General features: G+C 42.6%; 1 protein-coding gene across 11 annotated transcripts in view; it reads left to right on the top strand.

Annotated features, from left to right (window-relative positions):
- Positions 1-101: 101 nt before the first annotated feature.
- CDK8 (cyclin dependent kinase 8) overlaps positions 102-25,664 on the top strand; it is a 61,329-nt gene continuing 35,766 nt past the window's right edge. For 2 of the 11 annotated variants that reach the window (XM_085536365.1, XM_085536366.1), the window contains exons 1-4: positions 102-1,160; positions 16,318-16,393; positions 23,506-23,616; positions 25,169-25,309. In XM_085536365.1, the coding sequence (XP_085392491.1) occupies positions 532-1,160; positions 16,318-16,393; positions 23,506-23,616; positions 25,169-25,309 (957 nt within the window). In that variant the 5' untranslated portion in view covers positions 102-531. Of the gene's footprint in view, positions 1,161-1,300; positions 1,535-12,966; positions 13,033-16,317; positions 16,394-23,505; positions 23,617-25,168; positions 25,310-25,664 lie in introns of those variants that run through there. The other 9 variants (XR_014942184.1, XR_014942183.1, XM_015852122.3 and 6 more) reach the window with 6 other exon arrangements.

Below are 25,664 nucleotides of genomic sequence, written 5' to 3'. Positions count from 1 at the left end.
CCGGGCATGCGCAGCCAGACAGAGGCCAACGGCCGGGACAGCGATGGTGTGACTAACACAGGGGGGATTTCAGCACGGATCCCTCTGAGCGCTGCAATATCGGGCTGTTGTGATGCTCAGCGCTACTCTGTGCTACTAGGTTTACTCACTAAGTCCAACCCCTGCTATTCACGTTCCTCATCACACCGCGAATAATCAGTTATTCAAAGCTGCAGTGTGCTTTGGCTTCCTTTGTCTGATATTTGTCTCTTTTAATACCAAAATAACAGTAGGAACTCTTTAACGTTGTTATTATAGCGCTGCAGAAGCATCTTTCCCAAGCACACGGTACTTGTAGGACGATAATAGTAGCAGCCTGTAGAGGGCAGCAAACCTCAGCAAACTAATTTTAAGTTTCTCCAAGTGAGCTCCATAAACCCGGTTTATTCAATTGTTCAGTCGTTTAATTTCTTTAGAGCTTATTTATGCTGTTACGTGTTGGGTTCTGGGGTAGGTTACTTCCTTGCACTTGGTGCTCCGTTGCTTCACACAATGTCTGTGGGGAGGCTGCGTGCTAACACAGCTCTCCAGACCCAGCTCCAAACTATGGCTGTATGTTTGTTGATAAACACAAACGCTCTCAGAACGTTCCAGAAAACGCTGTTCTCCTTTCAGAACGCTGGAGCTGGCTGTCGCACGGCACTACAGCTCCCAGCACATCGCGGCCCCGCTCCGCAAGGCACGCCGGGGCTGGAGAAGGCGGGGCCGTGCTGGAGCTTGCGACGCTTGTTTGCAGCAGTGCGGCCAGGCGCGGCCGCCGTATTCCGAGCGCAGCCCGGCTGTTGTGCCGCGAGCCGGCGGGAGGGAGCGGAGCGGCCGGGGACGGGGCGCGGAGGGAAGGAGCGAGCAGCTCCGCCGCCGCCGCCCGGCCCTGCATGCTCCGCGGGGCGGCACGGGGGCATCCTCCTCGTCCTCCTCATCCTCCTGTTGCCGCTGCCCGGGGGTGGCGGGGCGGGGTGCGCGGCTGCCGAGAGGCGTCGCGGGTCGGCGAAGATGGACTATGACTTCAAGGTGAAACTGACCGGCGAGCGGGAGCGGGTCGAGGACCTGTTCGAGTACGAGGGCTGCAAGGTGGGCAGGGGCACCTACGGGCATGTCTACAAAGCCAAGCGCAAGGACGGGTGAGTGAGGAGCGGGGCTCCATTCTGACTTCCCCAGTCCCGGCCTCGTCCCTCTCGGCCCCTGCGGCTCCTGCCCGACGGAGCGAGTTTCGGCACCACCGCCCCCCTCTCCTCCCCCACCGCCCTGGTGCCGGGCTGGCGGCCGCTGGAGGAGCAATGCCGTGTCTGGGATAAGAGGCTGCACACGGAGGGTTTTCCTTTAGAAGAAGCCAGCAGCCCCCAGATGGCTGCCCGGCCACCTGCTTCCTGCAGCCGAGCTCCGTTCCTTTTTCATTTTGAGCTCTTTTTGTCTGGTTTATTCCTTGTAGTCACCATTTTGGGTGTTGTTGCTGGCTGCTCCTGTAGCCCGAGTCTCCTTTAGGATGCTTTAAAAGGTTTGTGTTTTAGTACAGACCGCGGAAAGTGAATCTCCCCTCGGAAATCCTGTATAGAAAGATACAAGTGTGTATCGCCCGGTATCGGTAACACGGCGTCGGCACCAGAACAACGGGCTGTGGGGGGCGAAGGCAGCGCTGTGCTCTAACAGGTCCTGCTGCTCTCTCCTACTCGGCTTTTCTATCCCTCTCATCCAACTCCGCGTTTTGCCATTGAAAGGATGTGCGTTTGAAAGGCCGGCTGTTATTTCTACCTGTGGTAAATCAGCTTAGAGCGGGCTGTGGTCAGCTAAGGCAGAAATGCGATCGGGTTCCCTTTATGTAAGCTCTCAGTGCTGCCTGCAGAGCGCTTGCGGTGGGGCTGCTGCCCGGCTCTGCACGCACCGCTATTCATTGGAGTGCTGTTATTTCGCCATGGGTTCTGTCTGCTGCTGGGGTTCAGCTAACTACTAACTACTTCTTACACCCTAGATTTGAATCATTCAGGCTATTTGCAGTGGGTAATTCTTACCTTGTCTGATTATTTTTCTCTTCGAGGGGGGTGCAAGGGCATAAGCTGTGGTGAGTTAGGTAAGCTGTTGCAGCACATCTCCTTATCTGCAGGTGTTCTTCAGTGTCTCTTTTCCAGCCTCTTCCTCCAGCACTTCCCATTTCTCTGCCAGATTGCTGAGAACTCTCTTTCAAATATGCAGAGTAATTGCGTTTGGGCAATATCTGAAACACTGAAGAAATAACTATCTGTGGATGCTTCTCTAGCATATGTGGTACATAGGTGGCCTTAAATTATGTGGATGGAATTAGGATTGAAGGGGAAGTTTCCATTTTGATTCCTTTATCACAAAGAAACGAATTACAGAAGCAGATCTCTAATAGCAGCTCAGTTTCCTGACACTATGATTGCGTATGGGTGGGAACTGTACATCACACAGTGTGAGTGTATGAGAGATAGAGCTCAGTGCTTCAGTACCGTTATACACCAAACATCACTGCTGAAATATCTCCCCAAATGTTGGATGATGCTGGAGAAGAATCCTTTCTGTTTGTACTTCTTGCCCAGCCCAGACTTCCATTGTGCATGAAGTTCCTTCTTTCTGTTGAATTTGCATGCGTTTTCCCTTAAAGGTGTGCATTTACTTTAAATTTCATTATATGATTCTAAATCTTATTTTAAGTAACTGAAGTCCCGTGTTTATTATACATTACATTTATTAAATGCTCGTGCTACGGGACTGCAAATGTTTTATTAACAATATTGAAGCTGCTCTTTCTTAAGTGACATTCTACACACAGATATCTAATGAATAGGACAAACACAGAGTAGAACTATATTTTAATAATTCATCCTGTGCAAACGTGTTTAAAAACTCAGTGATGAAAATCCATCTTCCAAGCAGAAGGAGCTGGTGTCTGCTGTATAGCAGCGGTCTTCAGCCCTTCTTGCTGATTGCATTTGCAAAACTAGATCAGCAGGTATGGGTCACAGAATCACAGAATGATCTGGGTTGGAAGGGACCTCAAGGATCATGTAGTTCCAACCCCCCTGCCTGGCAGGGCCACCAAACATACGCATTTACTAGATCAGGTTGCCCAGGGCCCCGTCCAACCTGGTCTTGAACACCTCCAAGGACGGGGCATCCACAACCTCCCTGGGCAGCCTGTTCCAGGGCCTAACCACTCTCCTAGTGAAGAACTTCCCCCTAACATCCAACCTAAATCTTCCCTCTTTTAACTTAAAACCATTTCCCCATGTCCTGCTATTGTCAGCCCTTTCGAAGAGTTTACTCCCCTCCTGGGAGTAAGTTCCCTTCAGGTATTGAAAGGCTGCAATGAGGTCACCCCGCAACCTTCTCTTCCCCAGGTTGAACAAACCCAACTCCCTCAGCCTGTCCTCATAGGGGAGGTGCTCCAGCCCCCTGATCATCTTCGTGGCCCTACTCTGGACCCTTTCCAAAATCTCCATGTCTTTCTTGTACTGAGGGCTCCACACCTGGACACAGTACTACAGATGGGGTCAGTACTCCAGATGGGTCCAAACAGTAGGGATGTAATAGTATGTTGTTAAACTACTGGAGTGCTTTGACGGACAGTGGCACGGCCATTTTGGTGCAGCAAGGAACCTTAAAAGGAATGAAGGAAGCTGCATGTTCTTGATATACGGATGAAGACGTAACATGGTTTTTATGCCCTGCACCAGCAGAAAAGCCAATCCAGCCATGCCTTGTCCTTTGCCGCAAGGTGAGGCTTTGGGACTGGACTGGTTGTGTTGAGAATATTGCACAAGGGGTCACCAGGTGCACCATGGATGTTTCTAATGTAGTCCCTGCCAAAACTTGAACATCACATCAGTTGACTACTCACATCTGGTGCTACAGCTGAGCTGTGTGGCACATGGTCTGCAGCAGAGCTGCACTCAGATCCCAAGTTCTTATTTCCATTCATTTTCTCATCAACTTTATAGCCCCTATGGTTGGAAAAAAAAATCTTCCTGGCTTTTCGAGTGGTGCTGGTGGCCCTGCACCTGCTCTGTGCAGGCTGACTGAATTGGTGACTGCTGTTGCAGCAGAGTGTATGGAGGTGGTACTTTGTTCTACTGGCAGGAAGGGGATGGTGTGCTGTGCTCAACATCAGTCTGTGCATAAGTAAACTTACTCTTGTCTCTGGTGGCAGTAGGGCAGTTTACTTTTTATTGTCTAGGGGAATTTCAGTTATTTCCTGCATTAAAGCTGCTCTGCGTGCCATTTGGGTGCTCGTTCAGGAATGCTGCTCAACCCAGGTTTTAAAACTACCTGTTTGACTTACAGCAGAACTGGAAAATAGGCCAGTGTTTTTTAGCTTCTTGGGCTGGAAGATGCAGACTTGAGGTGGTTGGTTTGTTTAATTGATGGGATCAGACTCCTGCTAAGTTCCTTAGGAACTGGCTTCCAGTGTGTTGAGGCATTGGGAAACTGGGGGGCTTGTCCCTTGTCTCAGAGCATGCAGTAGGTGCTTTGTGACCTCTCTCAGGGTGTGGTTTCTGTGCTGGCAGAGCATGGCAATAGTGTGCTGACTCCTCAGTGGTGTCTGGCTTTAATGGAATTGATCTTGCGCTGTTATATTTGCTGCCCTTTGCCTTCGGTTCTTAGCATACAGCTGATGTCTGAGGTCTCTGAGCAAAGCCTGTGCCATCGAGCAAGGCTGTCTGCTTCAGTGGCAGTTTGGATAGTTTCCAAATACTTGTTCTTCCCATTTATTGGTTGTGGTTTGGTTGACAGTAAGAAACTATTGAACATCACTGTTAGGCCATGTCTAACTCTTTAATTACAACAGCAGAAAATGGCATAATTGAAAATCCCAGCCTGCAGTAACATCTCCAGTGTGTTATTGGAAGCTCTTCTTAGCGTTCAGGAAAAGGGGACTTTGGAGGCTGTGCTCATGGTTGGGAACTTGTGCCTTACAAACAATCAAATCCATATGTGGTTTTCTTTTCCTTGAGGGAAACTCTCTGCATGAGTTAAATACAACAACAAAAAGCAATGGTGGAGGAAGTAGTGGTATCTAATGAGCTACTGGTCTGCTTCATCTTCAGTATGACATTTTGGGCAGTGTTGATATTAAACTGACTTTAGTGAGAAGAGTGTGGAGTTTGGGAGTGCCACAAATAGAGGTAATGAGTCCAGCAAGGAAATTTTGGCAAGAAGGCAAGTAACAGACTTAGGCTTCCAGTTTCCAGATTAATTCTGCGTTGAACCTTTGCTGGAGCTGTATCATGGAGTTCATCCTGTTAGCTTTCAAACTAAACTGACAAACAGCTCGTCTTCTCTCTGAGAAACACAATGCATTTTCTTCTTACCTGTATTCACGTGTCAAGCTGAACTCCTTTGAACAGAAGCAGTGGGTGCAGATGATGTGCAGGGGATGAGAGCTGTGAAGTCAGAATGCAAGCACTTGGCTTGCCGCTCCTGTGAACAATAGGGTGCAATTTCTAAGTGCCACAGACTTTATTTAGTGCCTATGTAATATGTCTGTATTATCTTGTTAAAATATATGCCCCGAGTCTCTTTTGGATCCATTACCACAGTTGTTAGAAACCTAATTAAATTCTATCTGCATAATGAGGTATGTGTGCTGTGTTGCATTGAGTCTTGTGCTCTTTAATTTTTCTTGTAAAACTCATATAGCTAGCTATCTTCCCATCTGCTTCCTTCCCTTCTCATCCTCTTGGGCGTCTCCAGGCTTTATATCTTTTAAGGTCAAATTTCCCATCTTCACCGTGAGCCCTTTGGTGAGCCTAGAAGTGCCGCTTTGCTACACAGAGGCTCGAATCCCGGGGGTTGGACTCGATGATCTCTAAGGTCCCTTCCAACCCGCACGAGACTATTATTATCCTATTATTATCCTTGGGCTTTCTTTGGTATAATCTTCTTGTAATCTTGCCACATGCCTCAATTATTGTTGGTAGCCAGCAGCAAGGTGGAGCTGGTGTAGCCTTGAGTGTTTCATTGCTATCTGAGGCCATTAGCGAGCACAGAGAGCAGGGTGTGAAAGCGGAGATTGATATCTGCTTTATTCTAGGTTACAAACTGGAATAATAGAACATGTAAATAATAGGGCCGTGTGCTGCTATGCCTGGTTTCTCATTAACAAGTTTTGAGGGTGCTGACTGTAGAGAAAGTGTGTGTTGTTAGAGAGTGCTGCCCTTGGTCAAATGGCACTGAGGTTGTATGCTTGCTCCAGCTCTTGGGTATTCATGGGTTCTTGTGTTTAGACATTAATGTTTACAATTGTTTTGTGTCTGTTTTTTAATGTCCTTTAGAAGAGGAGTTGGAAAGGCTGTAATTTACAGACTGTTGATGTAGAAATTGTTAAGAAATTTGAAAACTACAATAGAAACACCTGTAAGGCACAGAAACTGGGGCTTGTGTATGTGAGGTTCTAGCCCAGCAGCCTGTAATGATGGCCAGTACCAGGACAGGCACTTCCCCAGGACTCCCAGATTACTGAAGTGTCTGTGCTGTCATTGAAGCCTGGTGGTTGTAGTCTGCCATTATCCAGTGGACCTTATAGCTGTGGAATTGCAATGATATGGAATGCACACTGGGCTCGGCAATGCACCTGGGCACCTGGGGAGGCTGCTTTTCCTACCTGTGTGTGTTTAATGCTGGTAGGTGCAGCTCCAGCTTCTCTTTGAATTTAAATTGCAAATTGGTGAGAAATGGAAGAACTGTGGGGAGAAAAGTTTAGAGTAGAGAAACCCATTTGGTCTGGATGGATGGGAGGAAGGTTGAGGCTTCTCCCCATCATCTGACTCTTGTGTCCCCCTTCCCACTCCCTTACACTGCAAGAGCCTGGCAATGATGTCAAGGGACTGTTTTGTAATGCTTGAACAGCAAGAAGCTTCTGTTCAGGTAACAGTTTCCATTCAATTGCTTTTAACTACCTTGATGGTAAGTAATGTAGTAAGAGGCATTGGGTGGTCAATTCAGTATTTGTGGGAAAAGAACAGTGCAGCAATTGGACAGATCAGTATGATAGGAAAAGATATTTCACCAGAGGTGTAAGGATGGAAGAACTGGCATAACAGAAAGGTGCTACAGGGGAGGGGAAGAAGATTGCTTATCTATATTAGAAGATTCCAGGCTTGCAGGGGAAAGTTTCACCAAGAAGGGATCTCCAGAAAGAGATGGTTCCCCCAGTGGCAGTCAGCCCTTAAGTGAGGTCTAAGAGGGCAGCCGGGCTCTACCCCTTCCTGTCACACAGCTGAATTGCCTTCACCTGTGCTCCCAGGGCTGACCTGGTCCTTTCCCAGGTGCTCGATCAGTGGTTCAGGCTGTGGCTCAGTGATTCCCATAGAAATGGTAAACTGGGATCTGATGTATCTGATGTAGGTGTGTTCTTTAAAGACCAAAATGTTTGAAAGAACGTGGTGATTTATTTTTTTTATCTACTACTACGATAGCCTAAACATCCAACATTAAAACGAGTCTTGGAAAAAAATGCACATGTTCTGTCAATATGGAAGAACACAACTAAAGGTCACTGAGACAATCTGCCTGTTTTTCTGGGAGTGCTCCATTCTATGCGCTTGTAACACCTTGCGTACAAGATGTTGACATTTGAATAAAGGACACTTGAGAGTTGCTGTAAAAAAAAAAAATAAAAAGAAGACTCAGTTCATTGCAATGTGTTTGAATAATATGTGCAACTGAACTCAAATACAAAGGGATCTGAATTGCATTAAATCCTCAGATTCTGCTTTGTGTTTCTGGCTGGGATGTGTTTTCTGGGAGAGAAACCCTGTCCAATGAAAGATAGCCCCTGCTGCAGGTGTACTTTCAATTAGAGTTTGCACTGAGACACTGGATAATCCCCCAGTGAAGCCTCAGAAAATCAGGTTTCATGAACACAGTTGTTCTCACGGAGCTACTGTACAAGGTATGGAGGATAATAAAAGCAACTGGGGCGAGTTCTGCTTGCGTGGACTTTAAGGCAGCAGGTTTGTCCCTGAATGTAATTTGAACCTTATCTAACTTTTTGTACTTGAACTGCTTGGAGTTCAAACTCTTTGCTTTTAGAGTGAACTGCAACCCTATTTAAACAGCGTTAAACAAAACAGCCCTTCACAAATGAGTTCCCCAACAGTGCCATTCACTCTTGGGTTAATTCACCTCAACTGGGAGCTTATCTGACTTACAGATGAATGTCAGATACCAAAGTACTCTGTTCAACCCCCCCAAAAAGCACCTGTTGCAGCACTGGAATCTATACAGGTAGAATTCCAGGCATAGCTAAGGGTCACGCACAAAAATACCGAACAGCATTACTGCTGCATTTCCATCTGCTTGACTCTCGTTTGCCTGTGTAAGATTAGAGTGGCTGCAGAGCAAGCAGTAATGAAAAGCTTGTAGCCTAATTTAGTTTAGGTAGATGCTCTTCCAGGGGGAGATAACAAGAAAATTCTGGGGACTCTGAGTAGCTCCTTATGAATCAGATGGGACCCACAAACAACTGATGGCTTGGTCTGCAGTGGGATGTCAGAGCAGATTGAGTGTTACTGCTGGGGGCTGTGACAAACATGATTTGTGCTTTGCATTTGGAGAGATGCTGGATCTAAACAAGGTTAAACAGTCCACTGAAGTACCACTTAACTTCCTTTTTCTCCCCTGTTCTGAAGCATCTGTAGCTCAATATTACCTGTAGAACCAGAGCACCGCTGAGCTATAGAAGAAGCCTTTAGAGAAGGTGAAATGACAGCAGGAAACAAGCTTTGCTTTTGTGTGTTACAGAAGAACTTAAAGCGTTGGAAGTTAAAGCATGTCTTAAGAGATCTTGGATTGCAATGCTTGCAGTAGGTGCTGCCTGAGCAAACTGAAGGGTGGTCACTTGTCAAGGTGAGATGTTTGCACATCTGAAGGAGTTAAAAAATATAATGGATTGATGACTACAGATCCTAACCCAATGCTTCAGACTGAGCCATAAATGACTGGGAAGGGGCAACAGTGACTTTTTCAAAGGAGTTACTGGAAAAGTAGAAGCCACCAACTAGTAAAGTGGGCTGACAGCTGAGGTGGTGGACCCATGAAAGGTTCTGAGGTAACGGTTGGACTGGATGATCTTTTAGGTCTTTTCCAACCTTGTTGATTCTATGATTCTATGAGAGAGATGATGAAAGTTTTATATTGGCTAGAAATTACTTATAAATAGTTGTGAAACAGCTTTGCTTGGAGGTGGTTATTTGGGGTAGTAAAGGTAGGGACTGGTTGTGAAGGCTCAGGGAAGGACCTTGTGAGGCTGAGGGAGCAATAATAAATTAATCATTTCTGTGAGGTGATGATTCTTTACTCAATACTGAGGTAACTGAAGAGCAGCCTGAGAGGAAAGTGTCAGTGAAATCCAGCAATATTTTCTTTTAACAAGGATTTGTATAGGTGCTTTGTGTACTGCTTTAGATAAAATAATGTTAAAACTGCAGTGTATTTCAATGAAGTGGCACAGAGCTTTTCTCAGGAGTAACATTGTTTGGTTGTCAGTGTAGAATTTCTTCATTGCTGCAGCTCCTAGCTCATCTTCTAGAAGCAGTCCCTGTAATTGCACGCCATGAAAACTTTCATTTTAGGCTGGCAGTGAGATGATAGTTTTGTGGGGGGAATAGAAAGGAAATCCCAGGGATTCTTGCTTCTGTGGGTATTCAGTGCTGGAATTAATCACAGGGATAGGTGGATGGGTTCTTTTGTCTTTCTGTTATTTAGTTTTCATTTCTTTTTGACTTGCAGCTGAGCACACTCACTGTGTTGCTACTTCCAGAAGGGGGGGATTGGCAGAGAAGCATCTTTTCTCTTCCACCTCTGCATTTCCTCTACCATCCATCCCCTCATCTTTTGCTCTCACCACACGCTTTGTTGCTGGTTTGGATACTCATCATACTGTGCTGCAGCCTGAAGTGCTTTTTTATCCAATGTGGTTTTCTGTTTCTTGGGGATATCTTGTTGGAGGGGGTGAATCAGCTTGTAGAGGAGTGTGATGCAGATCACATCTGTCAGAAAGGAAGGATTTCTGGCTGGATGGAGATGGCATGGAAATGGTTTTCTTTTGACAGCAGCAAATTCTTGTGTCAGAAGAACAGCATGAACAGTGTATCATTAAATTTACTCCTTTACTTTGAACTTTTTGCCAAACTGTGTGTAGTGGCAAAAGGTGTTAATTAAAAAAATAAAGAACAAAAGGAATACAGTGATAAATTGCTATTCACCACGTGGTATTAGCTGTCTCAGAAGTGTGGTTTATTTGCTTGCTGTTGCTGGTTTTTCCTTCAGCTGTGGAATATGACATTTGCTTTACTTACAAATAGGTCTGATTGCTGGAGGATTTGTTCTGAAGTAGAAAATGCTCCCTGTATAAGCTTTGCTCTCTGATAAGAGTAATGATACTCTTCTGGCGCATCAGCTGTGCCATGTTCTGCAGGCATCTTGGTGATACAGAAGGCCTTGAGTTAGACCCCCAGTTAAGAAATTCTGCTAGCACAACTTTCCCTGATGTGTTTTCTTTGTGTTGGCCAGAGCACTCAATGAAATGCCTTTTATTTTTACGTTTTGCAGATTTAGTTCCAAGTCCACAACATGGGCTTCAGTCACAAATTGTGTTCCTTGTAATCTTGTACTCTTTTATAAAGGTTTCTTTGTCTAAAAATTGAATACTGAAGTTAGCAAGGTTGAGTCACACTGGAGCATTTCAGGATCAAACGCTTCTGAAGTAGGGGTTTAATAGTTAAAAAGAAATAAATAGTGCTTAACTTAAAATACGCTGTTTTACCTGTTTTCATTTTTGTGATTAATAGACATGCCTTACAAGAAAAGGAAAAATACACAAAGTTATTGAAATGCATCTTTAGATTATTTTTTTCCTGCTAGTTTCTTTAGCATTTAAATTCTAATGTTAGAAATTATTGGCAGACAGGCAATATATTACTTACTTGATGCTTATGTGTTAATTCTCTAAATGAAAAGAAGAGAACAAGATGATAAAATTAAACATTCCTATCAATTTCTCTGAATTCTGAAATTTATTCAAGTGTATGATAGGACTGTCTGAACACTTTCTGTCTCCTCAGAGGTTACTGTGGCCATGCATCACATGGAAACTTGGAGTGAGTAACATCCATGCAACTTGTGACGTGCCCTCATAAAATGATGTATTAATTGTTGAACAGTTCTTCTCAGTAATGGGAAAAGTCTACCACCTTGTCTTCGACAGATCTAAAGTAAGATGAGGGCATGCAGTGTTGATTTCCTAGTGACGTGTTCCTCCATCAGCTATCTGCAGCTTTTGTCTTAGAGTGAAAAGAAAATTCGGGATCCTGGATTTACTGCTGCTCTTGCTCTCTTTAGAAGCAAAGGAGCCTCAGGCAATAAAGAATATGGTATATGCGGTGTTTTTTTTTTGGCCTTGAACTAGTTGTATTCTGTTGAGTCTGACTTTGTCACCAACGGTATAGGTGGTATTCCCAATTGTAGTTGTGTGCCAGTGTCACAGAGAGCCCTTGCACATCAGCGACACCTGGAGAAAAGAAGAGATGCCCTGGATGTGCTCATACTGTAGTAACATGGCTTTGCAGGTGTTGCACAGTGATCTTGTTGTAGACCAGAACCCAGTCAGTCCCAAGGCCATTGGTGGTGGGACCTGGGGTGAAGCTGCAGAGCAGGTGCTGATGGCAGCAGCCGCACTGGGAGCAGTATGGAGCACTGCTTCCAGTGGTGAGCACAAACAAGTCTGAAGTCAGAATGTTTTGGGAATTTAATTTATTGTCCTCTACAGCTGAGCAAGTACGAACTGCTTTATTCACCTGTACCTGGAAAGTCTTCAGTTATTGAGGAAACTTCATAGGGGACTGGAGGATAGCTGTGAAGTAGGCTTCCAAGCTGACATGTTTTACAAAGTAGCTTTTCTGACTGGTAGACATTATCCTTTCTCATTTATTAATACATAAGAGGCTTTCAGGACAGAATCTGGCTTTTATCTGATTTTTGACTGATACGTTCTGTGCAGGGAACAAGCAACAATCTGCGCTGGGGGAACCTTAAGCTGGTTGTAAATACTTTTAAATACTCTAGACTTGAATAAATCTGAACTTCCATATACAGCCATGCTGTCATTGTATACAGAAAATTTATAATAGAGAAGGCAGTTTTGTTTTCTGTGTTATTTAGCATGCATTAAACTGTTCACTTTTTCATAGTGTTTTAAATTTCAGCCAAATGAAGAACCAGACATTTGACCAAATGTATTTAATTCACTCTTGCTTCATCCAACTTGTTTTAGGTCATACAGTTTTCCTTTTTTTCTGCCTTTGAAACATAATAAAATGTGTACCATAGATAACTTAGAGATTTTTTAGAATTACTCTTTGTAGTGATACGTGTAATGCGTAGATCATCGGTGAAAGTAAAATAGCTTTAAAGCAACCTTCAGGCAGTAGAAGTACATGATATAGTTTTACTTCAGGTTGTTTCTGTGTGTTGGAAAAAAAACCTACTTTAGTTTTCAACGTTGCAGAACTCAACTGTGGCTTTCTGCACAGGTGAGTGTAGTGTCTCAGACTGGCTTGGAAGGATGATACTGGTTAGAAGGTGTGCTAAGTTAATCTAGAATGAAGCTGCTGTGTCTGTGTTAGTTCTGATTGATCTCTTCCTTTAGACCACTTCAGCACCACGTCCCTCAGTCTGACATCTCCCCTTTTCCTGAACACCTCCAGTGGTGGTGATTCTACCATCTACCCCGTCAGCCCATTCCAGTGCCTCACCACTCCACTGAGAATAATTTTTTCCTAATATTCAACCTGAGCCTCCTCTGGCACAATTTGTGGCCAGTTCTACTTGTTTTATTCTTATCTGTCCCTGTTACACAGGAGATGAGGCTGATCTCCACCTCTCCACACCCTGTGTTCAGGCAGTTGTACAGAGTGATAAGGTCTCCCCTGGGCCTCCTCTTCTCCAGAATGAGTGATCCCAGCTCCTATCACATTTACGGTAATACCACACAGCTGCTATGTCCTGCTTCAGCAGATCAATTTTCTTCTTTTCTTCTCCTAACTTGAATGCTACAGTTAGTTCATAGACTAATAGAATAATTTTTAATTTCATGTTATCTCTTTCTTCATTTGTGGTAAATTAAATCTTTGCTATTGAATGCCATTTTGATATTTATCAGCATAATAAAACCTCTCATTCATGTGTGTCCTTCTTTGAAGTCCTAATAAATAGGTAGGGGAGCACTTAATATTTCTTGCATATCTTGCTAGCATGTATAATTCTGCGGGTTTGTGCAGTTGTGGGTTCAGTGTTACTTGACATTTATCTGATAAACTGTTCAAAGTGAAGTTGAATTTCCCAAATTCAACTGGGAAAACCAAGGGTGCTGTCAGTAGGAGCCTGGGGCATGTAAGACCTGCCAGAATAGACCTTGGGGAGGGGGGTACTGCTGGATGGCAAGCAGGATGTGAGCCAGCAATGTGCCCTCGCAGCCCAGAAAGCCAACTGTATCCTGGACTGCATCCAAAGCAGCGTGGCCAGCAGGGCAAGGGAGTGATCCTGCCCTTCTGCTCTGCACTGTGAGACTCCACTTGAAGTACTACATCCATGTGTGAAGTCTTCAGTACAGGAGTGACGCAGACCTATTGGAGCGTGTCCAGAGGAGGGCTGCAGAAATATCCTCCCTACCAGGACAGGCTGAGAGAGATAGGGCTGTTCAGACTGGAGAAGTCTCTGGGGAGATTGAGTGTGGCCTTTCTGTATATGAAGTGGGGCTGTAAGAAGGAAGGGGACAGACTCTTTAGCAGAGTGTCTTGTGATAGGGGAAATGATTTCAGACTAGAAGTAAGGAGATTCAGAGAGGATATAAGGAAGGAGTTTTTTACAGTCAGGATGATGAGGCCATGGCACAGGTTGCTCAGAGAGGTGATGGGTGCCCCATCCCTGGAGACACTCAAGGTCAGGCTGGACAGGGCTCTGAGCACCTGATGGAGCTGTGGGTGTCCCTGCTCAGTGCAGGAGGTTGGACTGGATGGCCTTTAAGGATCCCTTCACACTCAAAAGATTCTATGATAATGTGTCCACTGATTTTGGATTACTACTGCCGAGACTGAGTCACTTTAACAGTACTATGACAGCTGTACTTCGGATTTTTTATTTTTATCACTATTGATATTAATGGAATTCTCAAAGGTAGAATTGATTTTTTTTAATCTTATGTTTTATTAGCATCCTTATCTCTAATTATCAAGATTTCCATATTCTTTAGGGAATAAGAACCGTAAACAATTACTGGGTTCATTAATTTTCTACTGAATAGATGCTACATTTACAGTTCCCTTTGGTAGTTTTAAGACAGTAGAAGCTGTTTCTCCCAGACATTTAACTGCTGACAAATGTTGCATTTCCTGATTTTTAAAGAACTGTTCTTAGGTTGTTAGTAGTTACTTGCAGATTTCTGACCTTTTCTCAACAGTAATGTAAATCTGGAATAACAACCATTGATTTTTAAGTCTTTAGTATCTCTATTAGTCACTTTTACTTATCTCATGATCAGCATCTAGGATATCCTGTAGTGCAATATCAGTACATTGGTACAACATGCGTGATATGCGATGAAATAACAGTAAAATTGATGTTTATTTAAGGTAGTTTTTAGGTAAGAAGCTTCCTTTTCTTCCAGATGTAGAATATATGCTTATATATGCTTAAAGTATCCTTTCTAACAAATGGTAAAAAACACCAGGCATTGCAATACGAGAGCTTTGCAAAGTGCTTGTGTTTGGCAGGCATCTGTTCCTACTCTTTGTTGCTTTTTGTTGTGTTCTTTTCACATCGATTATTTCTTTTATCTCCATTGTGCTTTCCAGTTCAGTTTGATATATATATTATTTTATAGCACTTTAGAGCTCAGGTCTGAAACTGCCCTTCAATGTGAAAAATCTTATTTTTCCCAACTTCTTATTTCGTCCGATGTGAGTATGTTCTTGAGAGGAGAAAGAGGATGTAATATTAACTGCACTCCCATTAAAGTGATAATTGTAGAACACTCAGCATGAACAAATAGAAGTGGTTTTTTTTACAGTTTTGTTCTAGGAAACAGCCAAAGTTGGTTTTTTTCTAAGAATTCCCAGAGAAAGTACCATCTGGGATGGAAAATTTGAATATAGACTTCTAATTTGGCAAAAATTTGATCAGTTAAAAATAGAGTTCTACAATCCTAAGTATAAGGCAGCAATCAGTGCTACCAGAAGTTCTTGTAACGCCATTTGTATGGCAGCATTTCTTTCTATACTGAGTTCTCCTAATGCTGTGAAATCAGAGCAGCCAGGTCAGTGGCAGACACATTCAGTCTGAGCAGTGCTGTGCCATGTCCTGTCCCTGGTAGTGCTTGGAAGAGCAGCAGTTGTTGTGTGGTAGCACTTCTCATGCACTAAGGATCTCTCCAGATACCTTGAAAATTGGATGTATAAGTGAATAGAACTATGAGAATAACCTCTTGTCCAATCCATTTTGCTTCTTATTTATATCCAATAGTGGCTGCAAGCCATTGCCAGCTAAGAGGGGATAGAAAAGACAGAGGGAAGTTTTTCTAGCTCAAAATGATTTCACTTTTCATCAGCAGCGTAGGAAAGCCCTGTGCCAGCTGCCTGGAGTGCTCTGTGAACACCCTGTCCACTATAAATGTCTCATTTGATTTGAAGTCCTCTTATGCTTTTCATTCTTAGAACAGTGTCATCGTTAGGCACGTGGTTTAATTACGTGATTAATAATGAAAGTTTCTTGTTTTCAGGCTTCACTCTACCAATATTTCTATAAGGTGAAAAATAGAGAATCGCTCCATCTTTGGGTGTTTTTAGTCATGTGAGAATGAGTTTGTGCTCAGCATTGGCTCAGTTTATTTTCCAGGATAGTAAGTTTTTATTTTTTATCATATAGAAGCATTTTCATGCGTTCTATCTTGGTCTTCCTTGCTCCTTTTTTTCCTGTATCAGCTCTTGTATGTCTCCCCTCTTTCATCTCTCTGATTCAATGTAATTTGCCCTCTTACTGAAATCTGTTCTCTCCCACTCACAGTTTCACTCCGTTCTTTCTCTCCATTAACCACATTCGTATTTTGTCCATTAATCTCCTACTTTTTCCTCTTTCCTGTTTAGAAAGGTTGATGTGAACAGTGGGTTGTCTTTGAGCTCTGTGAGAGATCTCTTGGATGGACATGGTGGTAAAGAGCTCACTCAATTCGTAGTGCCGTTTTTAAAACAAATTTCTTTTTTTCTTTCACAGGAAAGATGATAAAGATTACGCTTTAAAGCAGATAGAAGGTACTGGAATTTCTATGTCTGCATGCAGAGAAATAGCGGTAAGTAATATTTCTTCCCACTAGATAACAGACCTACTAAAAGCATTCATTGAGTGCATCTTTTTGTTTGCAGAATCATGTTATTCTACTGCAGGTTCTATATTTTTATCATGGAGGTATGAAATAAATAAAAATGTCATGGAAATGCATGCACCTGTTTTACTTGCTGTTGATGAATGGCTGTTTTTCAGTTAAAGTATGCTGCCTGCCTCAGGGCAGATTAAGAGCAGAGTTGAAAGACATGATTGGAGTCAGTGGTTTAAATGACTTATTTGATCTGACTTCTGCATTACTACTTCAATTATTTCTTAAAGAGATACTAATTCTTACTGGCTCAGAACAATTAAAGCATGCTGGTTTCTATTTAAATGAAGATTTCAAACTGAATAGGCCTTGTTATTGCTTCAGGTTGGGGTATACCCACGAGTATTATTCTCATGTTTTCCTAGGTTATTCAGGTTTTTCTGTGTTGTTAGAAGAACATGAGTAACGTGTTCTAGTTTCTGTGCAAATTTATCACAAACTGTAAGTGAGACTAGATGAGTAAATGCAGTAAGTAGATGTTTCTAGTTGATTATCAGTGTTCTCTTGTTGGGATGGTGTTTCGACTGAAGTTAATTAATGAAAGGAAATGCCCATAACCTTCATGGTTGAGGAAGGCAGCTGCTTATTTTCGGTCCATACTTTTTAAGGGTATGGAACCTGTAGATCTGCCTCAATTTTGTTTTTGCTTCAGTTGGTTCCAAGCTTGAAGTTGAATCTGTAGTTTCAAACAAAACAGTTCTTGAGCTGAGTGAGATGAAAAAGAAAAGGAGCTGAAAGAATATTCTTCAAAAGAAGGTATTTTAACCAGTTTATGGAAGCTGACCCTTTTTGTCACATTAGATATCCGTGTGGAACTGAAGGAGCTGAAAACAGGGTCTTAAATTCTGAGTATTCCAACAGTTATAGCAGAAAATGTTCCAAATATTGCGACTTCCACAGAGCGAATGCGTTTGGAAAATGTCAGCTACCATTTCAGATGATTTGGGAAAACATTTTGTTTGTATTTTTGAAGTGATTTCCATGAAGAGTTAAAGGAGTTAGTTCTACTTGGCAGGAAAGCTTAGCTCCTTATTGGAGAAGTGTCTTCTGGCACTGGAATGATACTTATGTAATTTGTATCAGTTACAGGAGAATTGCTAACTTGGCTGACAGTCAGGAGGGATTTGGCCTCTTTGCATGACTTGAGGGCTGCTGTTGAGCATCAGGGTCTTCTGTAGTGATAAAACACGAGCAGAAAGCAGGGAGGCTTCCTCCTGGCTCGGAACTGTTGTACCTGCAGCACACTCTGTTAGAAGAGAACAGCAGTACCATGTGTCACTGACATGGGAGAGTGTTAGAGAAGAAAAACGGGAGATGCTCTGAAGGCACCAAAATCACAGTGGAAGTGGGCACCAAGGCCAAAGGGTGGAGTGGAGCCCAAAAGCTATTGTGGTGATAGAAAGCTGGAGTAAGCTAAAGCAGTATTTCTTGAGCTAAAGCAGTAATTCTTGAGCACCTGTTGGCTCTGTTTTGTTTTCCATCTGGGTTTCAGCGTGCTGATGTGATTGGATTTTCCTGCAGACAATTTAATAGATTATCATGGAATATAGTGTTTGTTAGTTTACCTGTTTTTCCTTACTATTCTTAAAAACAGGAGCTTCATATGGACAAGGATCAAATCAAAGATAACACCTAGATTGTTTATTCTATGTAGTTGTAATACATATATGTAGATATATATGTATATAGGGAGAGAGAGAGTTAATCAGAAGTGTTGTGTCATAGGATGGAATCTGTATATCTAATGAATAAACTTATTATTTGTCATATTCAAAATTCTATTCTGAATGGCACACTAGCAGTGTGTTCTAGACTATTCCAATAAATGCTTTTTATGAGCGCGGTGGTATTAAGAGGACTGGTTTTATGTGTGAAATATATCCATTTCACTTTCTCTGGAAGCTGGAGCTTTTGTATGTTAGTCACATTATCAGAATCACTTCAGCAATCGCTGTGATGTATATCAAACTATGAACTCGTTTTTTAGAACTATACAGTGGATTTTGTCTTTCTTATAATGACTAACTAGCTCAGGACTCAAATAACTTGTACGTATAAAAATGCCCATAGGCTACTTATCCAAGTCATCTAACAATCCAAGCTGATGTCTGACAGTGTCAAATCATCTGAAAATAAAATTGTTATTGGTCTACATCAGTTAAAAGTAAGAGCTAGTGACTAGGACAAGGAGCAAGCAGAAATGGCTGCCTTCGTGGTTATAGGATGACCTCAACCTGCGTGTGTGTCTGAAGGACTCTTGCACTTCAGAGGGTGGTGATGCACTGGGGCAGGTTGCCCAAGGAGGTTGTGGATGCCCCATCCCTGGAGGCATTCAAGGCCAGGCTGGATGTGGCTCTGGGCAGCCTGCTCTGGTGGTTGGTGACCCTGCACAAAGCAGGACCCAGCACATGGAAAACAGCTTTGATTGACCTTTCTAATGACTAATGACTCTTACGTGCTGTAATTTAATAGTATGATATGTATACAAGCAATATGGTTGAGAGATCTTGTATAAAGGGAGGGCAGTAGTAGCTTTAGTTCTGAGAAAGTGGAATAAAATACCAATTTAATGTTAAAAGTGGACCCCTTAGGAATAAACATTTCCTATGAACAGCAGAATCTGCTGAGCTTGACGACAGGTGCCCATGTCATTGGGATTCTTCATCTACTTCCTTACTTCTAGCAGACCCTGAACATCTCAGTGACTACTTACAGTTTGAATGTGCTTGGACATGAGAGATGCTGGCAAATATTACATGTGTGATTGTGAAAGATTCAATTATTTTGGAAACCACCAATGTTAAATCAGCTGTTTGTCTTTTTTTCCCCTCTTTTTTCTAATAGGAATGTTAGTTCTCTTGCTATGTCTTGAACAGTGTTTATGAAAACAAGGGCAAGACCAGATGGGTCAGACATAAGGTTATGGCACTGAAGTCAAACAAGATGTATCATCATCTTCATCAGCTGCAGATTTGTATTTCTTTGAACGTGAGCCAGGTTTTCCCTTTCTGATCTAAGGGAAATCTTTCTGATTGGAAACAATCTTGAATCATTGATTTAATTGCAGGTGAAAAGGACAGTCATTTGCTGAGAGATAGGTGAACAATTTTTGTCTACTTTCTCAGTGTTCTGTAGAACTAAATTAGGGTCTCAGAGTCCCTAGGACAAGAAGCATCATCACGCTGGTTGCATACTCCATTTCTTGCAGCCTGTTTTTCTTCGTTGATCTCTGTCAGCTGCTGAACGCAAGGCAAGTCATTTGGTGGGAAAGGCACATGCCATTTGTGCTGGAGTGGGCCCGGTTCATGGAGGTTGAGGTTGCTAAAATGCTGCTTGCAGCCCACATGATGCATGAGCTCTTCTGTCCCGTGGACAGCGTCTGCATTTACTGCTCTGTTATCTCTGTCCTGGAGCATTTCAGCCTTTCCAAGACAGTGATTCAGGGATCATCTGTCATCACTTCAGCAATCATTTCCTCATTCTGATGGTTTTGCTGATGTGCATTAGCCATCCTATTCACTGAGATGCTCGTGCCTGTCTTGCTTTGACCAAATGCATCAGCTTTTAAGGCAGGCTGTAAGAATATGTGGTTAACAGCTATTCAGCATAAAAGGCAAGGATAAAAAGCCAGCAGGAATGATAAAACTGAGAACACAGATGCATGAATCATAAACAGTGTGTATCAATGGCAGTAACAAAAGCCAGAATTCTTAAAGCACTGATGATGATGGGCCACAGAAGGGATCTCTCAGGCTTATCCTTGACTAGAATCAGTGAGGGCTTTGTAACTGATAAGAGGGAAAGTAGATGGCTACGGATATTACAGGAGAATGCAGAGTTGTTTTTTAGTATTTGGAAGGGATGCTGAGGTTGTGGGATTGTCAGAGGGAAGGGTAAAAGGCAGGAAGGGTTGAGATCAAGGTGGATTTGGGAGAAATAAGCATGTGGAAATGGGAGGGGATGTGAGCAGGCTGATGAGCATTGGCTCCATGCTTCTCTGTGGCTGTGTTGCTCAGTGAGGTGGTGAAGTTTTGTGTCTAAGTGTGTGTGCCTGCAAAGGAGGTTCTTTTCTCTTGCCTTTGTTATCGGTGATTGGTCATATCTGTACTAAGTGTGTTTACATGCACAGGTCTATATGTGTGCACGTTTTGAAAATATACCCTTTGTTACTTACACCTTGCCTCTGGCTGAATTTGGAAGTGAAAAAGCAGCAGCTTGGCACATAGCAGATCAGGAGGAATGCTATGAATTTAATAATCAGTATTGGCTATTCCTGGCATGAACAAAGGAGGATTATGTCTATATTGCTTGGCTATGCAGGCAGGGCAACGTTCTGCTGGGTTACTGGAGGTTTCTCATCTCTTTGTTGTGTCCTGGACCAGCTTTGATGATAGATTCTCTTTATGTTCTTTAAGATCACATTTGATGTGAAAACGATGGGTTTTTAGAGCTGATGATTTTTGTTACATGGAGAACAAGGAGTCGGATGGACTTAAAATGGAACAGAAGGTGATGTGAAGGGTATTGATTACTTTTTGGAGCCCTGATTGTTGCATTCCTCTTGCATCCAGGAGTTGTATGGGTGTGAAGAGTTGGATTGCTGGTACAGGAGTCATCAGACCATAGGAGATATGGTTAGATTTTGGTCTGGGACATACAATTATTCACTGTCATGAAATATTCTGGTTACACTCTATATATCAAAATGTTTGGCATAAGTTGGAGCTACCATCTTGAATTTATACTGAATGAATAAAAAAATCTTCTAACTGTAAGGACTGGAATAATGCATTCTTGAACCTTATGACCTTATTCCCTTCTAAGAAGCTGACTCCTACCTTTGGTCTTGCAGTGGGTCTGGATGAGATGGAGTTTATTTTCCTCATAGCAGTACGTGTGGTGGTGTGTTTTAGATCTGTGACTAAAATGGAGTTGATAACACACCATTGTATTGACTTTTTCTTACTTTGCTCCCACAGTGAGAAAGCTGAGGGTGGTCAAGAAGCTGGGAGGGGTCACAGCAGGCAGGGATGGCTGAGCCAGATTGGCCACAGGGATAGTGTATGCCTTATAGCACCGTTTTTGGCATTAAAAATTGAGGGAAAATGGATCTGGGGGAGGCAGAATGGATTGCTGTGAGGCAATCTGCATCAGTCTGCTTATGGGAGGTGACAAGTTAGTGCTTTTGGATTACATTCTTCTCCCCATTTCTTCATTTACTAAACTGTCTTTATCTTGACTCAGAAGTATTCTGACCTGTGCTCTTGCTCTTCCTTCTTGGGGCTTAGCAGCTGGCTGGGCTCAACCCACCACCAGTGACCCCCACCTGTAAAAGGCAAAATAAATAAGGAAAAAAGCAATTTTGTGGTGTTCTCCCCCCTACTTTAATCCTTACACTATGTAGGAATTATAGACATTTACAGAATTCCACACTTGTTTTTTTCAGATCCTGCCTTAAAATTCCTCTATGTAATGCTTTTAAATGTCTTAAGAAGGTTAGTGTACTGTAACTGTGCAGCTCTCATATGTACGAAGCATTGGCAGTAAGGTTCTCCCCAGGGAGGTGGTTGAATCGCCATCCCTGGATGTGTTTAAGAGCCATTTGGATGTGGTGCTCAGGGATATGATTTAGCAGAGGGTTGTTAGAGTTAGGGTACTGGTTAGACTGTGGTTGGCCTTGATGATCTTCAAGGTCTTTTCCAGCCTGGGTAATTCTATGATTCAGTATCTACTTTCACACTACCAACATCCACCTCTGATGTCAAAAGCCAGCATCATAAAATAGGAGGCATTACTTTTGGGACAGCCCTCCTACTCTTAGTAGCAGCTAAAATGTTAACATATGAGACTGAAGTATCAGTGGAAAGGAACTAATTCTCTTGTTCCCTCTGTTATCTAATCAATCAGACTTCTCCTAGTAGATTCGATCTCAGACATAAAGTACCATTTTTTTCTTTTATGCTCAAGGACTTGTTTGAATTGCCCTTGGCTTTAAGAAAGAAGAAGCTAGCCACTCTTATTTACAATATCATAATTTCCAGCAGACTTCACTGTTCCATTCACCATCTGTTAGCTGACAGAGTTCTTACAACCTTGTGTATCCATTTGAGAATAGTTTGCTTAGGGACATGTAAGAAGTTTTTTTGTTTCGGTAAATGTGTGACTACAGTAAAGTGAAATGTGAGTGGTGCTGTCTGTTATGTTTTCCTTTTGGAGATGATTAGGCTCACAGTTTCTAAAGGCAGCTGAGTTGATTTGATGGCCCGCTGCTGTTGAAAGTCCTTGCTCCAAGCTGTGTTCTGTCCCTCCGCTGCTGCAGGGTCTGCTGTTAGTGCCACAAGTCACTGCAGCTCCATAACTCAGCAGAAAATTGCCACCTTTGTGTGTCTGGGCTAGTTTTTTTCTGAACTGGTGAACTGTTTGATGGATGGTTTCTGTGAATATCGTAGCTGGTGTACATTGTGGGAGGGAGATGGGCTGCCTTCTTTTGGTGGAGCTGACCTTCTACATCAGCTGGCTCCATCCTGTGAACCATAGCTTCATTCAGCTGACTGCATTGACAGGAGCTCCGTGAGTCATGAGCTTCTGCCTGGAATGACTGCAACCAAAACGCAGGGTTTCCAAGATAATTTGGAATCAGGAGAAAATTGGATACCCCAAATGGCTGTATCAAAGATTAGAGCCTGTGGGAAATGGCAGCTGCCACAGCTGGCTGTTCAGCGAGCATTGTGAGCCTGGATAATAGTGAGATTTACTGAGATTTAAAGGAAATGAATAGGAAGTGTTTTCTCTGAGGGGGGTTATGAACTGTGTGTTTGGCTTTGGTTTCGAACTAGCGACTGATTCTGTCATTAAAAAAAAAAAAAAAGGCTAAAAAGGGGGAAAAGTGCTATTTTCTTTCAGTTTTTATCTTCTTGTTTGTATTGTAGGATACATAGCAAATGCTATTATTACTATTCCTTTTTTTTAGCCCTTCCGCAGCTCTGGATGTGTGGATATAACTGATACGGCCTTTGTTTCTTTTGCAGTTGCTACGGGAGCTCAAGCATCCAAATGTCATTTCTCTGCAAAAGGTGTTTCTTTCTCATGCTGACAGGAAAGTGTGGCTTCTCTTTGACTACGCTGAGCATGACCTCTGGGTAAGGTGAATTACTTGTAGATGGCAGTCACAGTTTTATTTGCAGGAAAGGGACAAGGTCAGGGAAGAGGCATTGGTTTAAAAACAGTACAGCCTCTTACTCTCAGTGTTTGATGGAAACTTTTTCAGTACTAAAGGAAAAGCAATAGAAAAAGTTGGGTAACCACACAGTACAGCTGGCCTGTGAGCTCTTTAAGAAGACTGAAATCTGCATTCAGTCCTCAGTAGCTAAAAATCTATTTAAGTGCAGATATAATCCTTTGCTACAGCTAAAATGATGTGGGTGGGAAAATGTAATTGATTATACAGGTGAATTGCCTTGGAAAAATAATAAACATTGAGCAAATAGAGTAGTGTGGAGTTGTACCTACCCTGCATGTCATCTATGAATAAAAGATGTCAAAGTAACAGCAGCGCACAAAGTTGAGGCATCATTCATATGTTACAGTAGAAATTGCTTTTTACTCAGTCATATTGTGAAATTTCATGTATGTTCTGAGCACGACTAGTGCAGCAGTTTGCTACAGTGAGACTGGGGAAGGGACACAGTGTATTAGAGTAGGAACTAATCTGGGGGATCGAGTTGTCAGGTACCCAAGGGACATCTGGAACATGGAACTTGAGGAACACAGGGAGAAGAGAGGACCTCCCTCCTCACAGTAGGAAGAACACGTGGCAGCAGTTTGAAGCCAAGTTTTGGTTGGGTGAAGGTGGGGCTAGGTCTGTTAAGATAATCACATAAGGGTAAGCCATCACAAAAAAGTTTGTTCTAGAAATTATCCCTCTCTCAAAAGGAAAGAAACAAGATAATGGTTACCAAGACTGGTGCAGCTTATGCTATGGCACAAAGCCATTACTGTTAGCGGCACCTGGGATTTGAATGTTAGGACAACTTGGGTTTTTGGACTCTTTCACGTTGCTAGACATTGTTGCTTGTGTATACAGACAATTGTGGAAGGTTTTTCTATGAAGCCTGGTGACTGATGTTAAGGCAGACAAACCTGTAGCTTTGCTCAGTCAGCAACGACTCTTTTGTGTGTTGTTTTTTAAGAGTATGGACTAAGCTCAGATTATTTCTTTGTTTAACTGAAAAGTTAGAAGCTCCTTATATAGTTTCAAAGAACCCCTAGTTTCTGGCATTAAGTCTTGAATGTTAGTGTCACGACCATAAGGGAAAACTTAAAGTAAAATGATACAGGAGTTAAGTAATTTCATTCTGTGCCATGATATACAAAGATATCAGCCTCAAATAAAAATACTCTCCAGAAACTCCAGACCTATAAAAGATCAATGCAAGGCAATTTGCATTGATGATTTCATTTTTGAGAGATGGTGTTAATCTTATTGCATACAGTAGTAATTTCCTTGTCTATAAGGGTACATGTTGTCAGTTTGGAAAATGAATGATGAAAGCTAGCAAAGAACTATGGAAGATTCTAGCAAAGAACTAGCAAAGATTCTATGGAAGGAATTGATGGCAATATTTGTCTGTAATGCTGCAATTAAAAAAGAAACTTTTTTAAAAATAATTTTTATTTCTTTCCTCTTTACAGCATATAATCAAGTTTCACAGGGCTTCTAAAGCAAACAAGAAACCAGTTCAGTTACCTCGGGGAATGGTGAAGTCACTGTTATATCAGATCCTAGATGGTATTCACTACCTGCATGCTAACTGGGTGTTGCACAGGGATTTGGTAAGTTGATCCGCAGTGGGTTTAGTACTGGGATGACTAAGGGCAGGAATTTTGTATTCTTATTTTTTTGGAAATCCTGGGGAAACAAACTTCTGTGCTAAGGGCAAGTTGCCCTTAATTGAAGATCAGATGAAATGAATATTTTTGTACAGCAGTCAGCCAGCCCTCTGTGCAGATTTTCAAAGCCTGCTGTGTTGTAATAAGCTTATGGAAGTGAAGTATATCAGACGGCTGGTTTACTTTTTTGATTTCCTAAATAAATGATTTTTGAGTGTCCATTTAAATAACAGGCGTGTTAAAATATGCCTCTGGTGGTGTGACTGCAGGCCTGAGAAAGAAGTAATAGTACACGCGG

The sequence above is a fragment of the Coturnix japonica genome, chromosome 1 (assembly GCF_054131305.1).
Source record: "Coturnix japonica strain WE chromosome 1, WE-NBRP24, whole genome shotgun sequence".
Classification (NCBI taxonomy): Eukaryota; Metazoa; Chordata; class Aves; order Galliformes; family Phasianidae; genus Coturnix; species Coturnix japonica.
The sequence above is the reverse complement of the archived record's forward strand: the minus strand, read 5'-3'. Positions and strand labels throughout refer to the sequence as shown.